The sequence below is a fragment of the Helianthus annuus genome, chromosome 10, assembly GCF_002127325.2.
Source record: "Helianthus annuus cultivar XRQ/B chromosome 10, HanXRQr2.0-SUNRISE, whole genome shotgun sequence".
Taxonomy (NCBI): domain Eukaryota; kingdom Viridiplantae; phylum Streptophyta; class Magnoliopsida; order Asterales; family Asteraceae; genus Helianthus; species Helianthus annuus.
Genome location: NC_035442.2, coordinates 11,471,065 through 11,475,711, shown reverse-complemented (window position 1 = coordinate 11,475,711; position 4,647 = coordinate 11,471,065). Strand labels below are relative to the sequence as shown.

At 34.0% G+C, this 4,647-nt stretch overlaps 1 protein-coding gene across 1 annotated transcript; it reads left to right on the top strand.

Moving 5' to 3' along the window:
* The first annotated feature begins 341 nt into the window (after window positions 1–341).
* LOC110883994 (clavaminate synthase-like protein At3g21360) lies at window positions 342–3,296 on the top strand. Its single transcript, XM_022131666.2, has 3 exons — window positions 342–718; window positions 1,681–1,934; window positions 2,754–3,296. Exons 1-3 carry the CDS (start codon window positions 347–349, stop codon window positions 3,121–3,123), a joined length of 996 nt encoding a protein of 331 aa, XP_021987358.1. The 5' UTR covers window positions 342–346; the 3' UTR covers window positions 3,124–3,296.
* Window positions 3,297–4,647: the final 1,351 nt, after the last annotated feature.

Below are 4,647 nucleotides of genomic sequence, written 5' to 3'. Positions count from 1 at the left end.
AGGAAAAAAAAAATACCCGAACGCATCGTTTGAAAATATGATTGAACGTCTCATCTACACCCAACAAATAATTTCTGGGTCCGCCACAATTAATTATTATACCCATATGATTCACATGTAAATAATAGAGACATATATTTTAATATTATAAATTCCTTCTAAACTCGAACTTAAAAATATTTATAATGCTTGGACTATATACCACCACGTCACAATTTACTTCTAAACTCGAATTCAATATTAAAATAAAAAAAAATGGTTAGAATAACATCACGTCACAAACTTACAATATATTCTCAACGTACCCTATATATCTATATGCAATGTGATGTGCACAATATCGAAAATGACCACAGGAAGATTCTTCAAAGAAGTAGAACTACCTGAGCAAAAACATTATGATAACGGGGTTCTCTTCCCTGCAGTGTTAGCACCAAACACTAACACTGAAGAAGCAAATTTGTGTGCCTTTGAACATGCTATCAGAGCGGAAAAGTCGTGGCTGGAATCTAACCTACAGCGAAGAGGCGTTATTCTTTTCCGAGGCTTCCATGTTACCTCTCCTTCCGACTTCAATCGTGTTGTCGAAGCTTTTGGCTACCCTGAACTCGTCTACGCGGGTGGCCGAGCAACTCGAACCAAAGTCGTTGGCCGGGTTTACACCGCCAATGAAAGTCCCCCCGAGATGAAAATTCCATTCCATCACGAGATGTCTTACGTATGTAAAAAGAAAAAAAAGAGTTAGTTACATTTTTCGTCCATGTTATTTGTCAAAAAACACTATTTCAGTCTAGTAGTTTAAAAATAGCGTTTTCAGTCCATGTGGTTTCAATTTCGTAACTATTTCAGTCCACTCACTTAACACCGTCTAATTTACTCTGTTAGTTAGCCCACGTGTTGGGTTTTAAAAAGCGCGCCTGATGCGCGAGGCGCACTAAGGCACAGGCCCTAGTGCCTCAGGGCACCTGAGGCACGCTTTTTCCACAAAGCGCAAGAAAAGCACATTTTTTGGGTTTTTTGAGGTCTGAGGCACGCACCTTATGTATTTAGGGTGTTTTTATGTTGTTTTTATGTTGTTTTTATGCATGAAAGTGTTGGACAATAAGGTTTTTTGGCTTGTACATATAGGTAAAATCATATATAAACCTTAGTTATAACTACATTTCGGATAAGGGATGCTAAAAACCCATGGGATATATATAAAAATTTATATAATCTTCATTTACCTCGGGTACGAAAAGCCCAACGCTTTTGCGCTTTGCGCCTCATTTTTTAGACCTTGTCGCTTTTGTACGCCTCTCGTCTTTTAAAACCAAGGTCACGTGCAAGGCAATTTCGTCATTTCCATTCAAATAAAAAAAGTGAGTGCGCTGAAATAGTTACAAAATTGAAACCACAAGGATTGAAATCGTAAATTTTAAATTAATGTACTGAAATAGTGATTTTTGAGAAAGAGAAAGGTAATTATCTCAAGAAAAAAAAAAAACAAATTAGAATGACGTTGATAAAAGTGTCTAGTTTGGTGATTTTTCATTTTTGAAATATTTTACTTTTTTGAATTGTGGTCATATTTGTTGGTTGTTTGGGTCAATAACGGGCCATTGGTGATATCTATTTGTCCATAAATTTTAGGACCACATGTGACTTATTTTGATCTAATTTCACTTGTGAAATGAACAGCTTCCTGACTTCCCATCGAAGTTATTTTTCTTCTGTGAAGAAGAACCGGAAAGCGGGGGAGAAACGCCTGTAGTTTTGAGTCATATCGTGTATGAACGAATGAAAGAAAAACAACCCGAGTTCGTTGCTAAAGTGGAGAAGCATGGGTTAAAATTTATAATTGTAACGGGAGATGACGACCAATCATCATCCATCGGTGGCAGAGGTTGGAAGTCTACATACATGACTGTGGACAAGAAAGTTGCTAATGAAAGGTTCAGTCTTATTAATCTTACTCCATTAATTAACTAAACCTAATAACTTGCAACACAAGAGAAATTAATAAAAGATCGTTTATTATAACAATGATATTGGGTAACAATGATATTGAGTATATTTTTATATTATATATAGAGAGAGAGAACGAACTTAACAAAAGATCGTTTATTATAAAAAAGTTATAATATTACATTTAAGTAATACTTATATAACCTTTTCTAAACACTTAAAAATTTGGTGATAAAATAAATGTAATTAAAAGGTGGTAATGTGAAAATTATTAAAATTTAAAAAGGATACCTGAAAATATAAACATATAAATGAGTGTTTTGAAGGATAATTGGAAAATATGATCTGATAGCAGAGGTGACATGTTTGTAGACATCTAAAATACTTAGGAATGGACATGCTCTAAGTAATCAATACACCGAATGTTTGATTTACTACATGGTGGAAAAGTTAGTAACAAATCGAGCAGTAGAACCACCTGGTGTCGAAATTTAATGGAATTATTAAATATAAATTCTAAACATTTTTAACAAAAACATGGGTAAGTGAACCCCCTTATTGTAAGTTATAAAGTAAAAATGAATTTATGATCCGTGGCGGACCCAAGAATTATTTTTTGGGAGTGCGAACAAAGGGTTCAATCAAATTTTCAAGGCGTGCAGTCAGGGTTTTTACCTCAAAAATATACTAATTTTGTTTTCAAATGAGGCGCCCGCCCACCCAAGCCAAAGCTTGGGTCCGCCCTAGCTTATGATGACCCCGAATAAAAGGTTCTTAACATTTTGTTGAGAATGTTTGATTGGCAGGGCCGAAAAGCTGGGAACAAAGTTGGAATGGATGGAGAATGGAGTAAGAATAATAACAGGACCAGTGTCGGCTATCGGATTCAACAAGGAAACGGGACAAAAAACTTGGTTCAATAACCTTGCGACATGTAACACGGGTCCAACAACAAAAGTTAAAATAGTAGAGCGTGACGCATATGTTGAGTTGGGGAATGGTGATCTTGTGCCTGACGATGCGTTCAAAGACTTGTTGAAAATCATGGAAAAAGAGTGTGTTGCAATACCTTGGAAGAAAGGCGATGTTGTGCTAATTAATAATTTGACAGTCCTTCATGGTCGACGACCAGTACTAAAGCCGCCTCGCCGCATACTGGCGTCCCTTTGCAAGTGATGGTCAGAAACTAGAAGTATGAAATGCCAAAGATTGTCTTTAAAATGTGAACCTGGAAAATAGTATAATTATGCCTTTAAACTACAACAATGTTGTTTAGTAACATGGTAAATGGATACACTTGATTGATCTTTGAACTGTTTGAATGGGTATTCAGATTCTTTGAACTAAAATTGGGAATTATTGTTTAAATATGTGTGGCGCTCGGGGGGCAAAAGTGAAAGTGCACTAATTTTAACGTTATTTACTAATTTCGTGAAAATAACGTTAAAAGAGGGGGATGGTTAATCATGCATCATGTGGTGGCGTTGATAACCGAATGACAAAAGAGTACATGCATTAATTGGCCTTTGTCTTAATTGCCGAGTGTTATGTGCCTTATGTCCAAGGTTTGATGCAAAACTACTATCGAGCCGGGGGTCTCACTGGAAGCAGTCTCTCTATTTCTATGAGGTAGAGGTAAGGTTATCTACATCTTACCCTCCTTAGACCCTATCTTAGCTTTGCTATTGGTAAAATTTACTGAGTATGATGATGAGATGATAAAATTCATGTGGGCTGCATTAAAACTCAATTGGGCTTAGCTTAATTTGTTGAGCTGCCCACCAAAAGAAGAAAACCATCAAAGGAAAGAAAGGAAGGGAATATCTCACAGAATGGTAATCAAGTTTTAAGAGTGTTCTAATTAGGTCACTCATAAAAAAAAATTGTTCTATTTAAGTCATTGAAGTTTATTTTATGTGCTAATCCTATATAAATGACCTGAATAGCAGGTAAACAATCATATATGGTAATTATCTAATTTTCATAAACATGCTAAAACAATTAATTAACAAAAGAGATCAAATAATCAAATCAAAACAACACCTACAATTGTCGATTGATGTTCCATATTAAAAAACACCCTACATCGTTAACCTACCATTCTTGGGCATTGCATTGATATTGATGGAGCAATTAGTCTGCAAAGTCCTAATATATGGTTTGTTGTCATCAATTTGGAATTTTGGATGACGCAAAGTTGCAGGGATTATTAACAGAATGAGGGTTTTTATATGAGCATTTGGTTGTATTATTATTATTTAATTAATAAATAATTATTTTTTAACCACATCAGCATATATTAATATTATTATTAATAAATAAAAATAATAATGATAATACCTCAATAAATAAATATATTTTTTCTTAATTTTTAAACTCTTTTTACAAATTTTTAAAAATTATTTTGTAATTTTTTAATCCATGTAGGCCTTTATAAGTCATATTAACATATTTATATAAAAAAAAGAAAAACTTAAATAAATGCATTAAAAGATGGATAACCTTCTATTTAGGTAAAACATCTAGGATTGAAACATCAAAATGAACTTTAGTGACCTAATTGAAACAAAAAAGATTATGAGTGAACTAATTAGAACACTCATGAAACTTGGTTACTATTTAACAAAGTTACCCCAAAAAGGAACTAGAAAAGGGAAATTGAGACCAAGAAAATAAAATGAAGGAGAAAAAGGAATTAGA

What these genes read in the sequence shown, in the direction of transcription:
- LOC110883994 (XM_022131666.2), top strand. Translation starts at nt 347, where the DNA reads ATGACCACAGGAAGATTCTTCAAAGAAGTAGAACTACCTGAGCAAAAA. An exon ending in TCCATCACGAGATGTCTTAC is followed by an intron (nt 719 to 1,680) that starts GTATGTAAAAAG and finishes TGAAATGAACAG; the next exon opens with CTTCCTGACTTCCCATCGAA. An exon ending in AAGAAAGTTGCTAATGAAAG is followed by an intron (nt 1,935 to 2,753) that starts GTTCAGTCTTAT and finishes TTTGATTGGCAG; the next exon opens with GGCCGAAAAGCTGGGAACAA.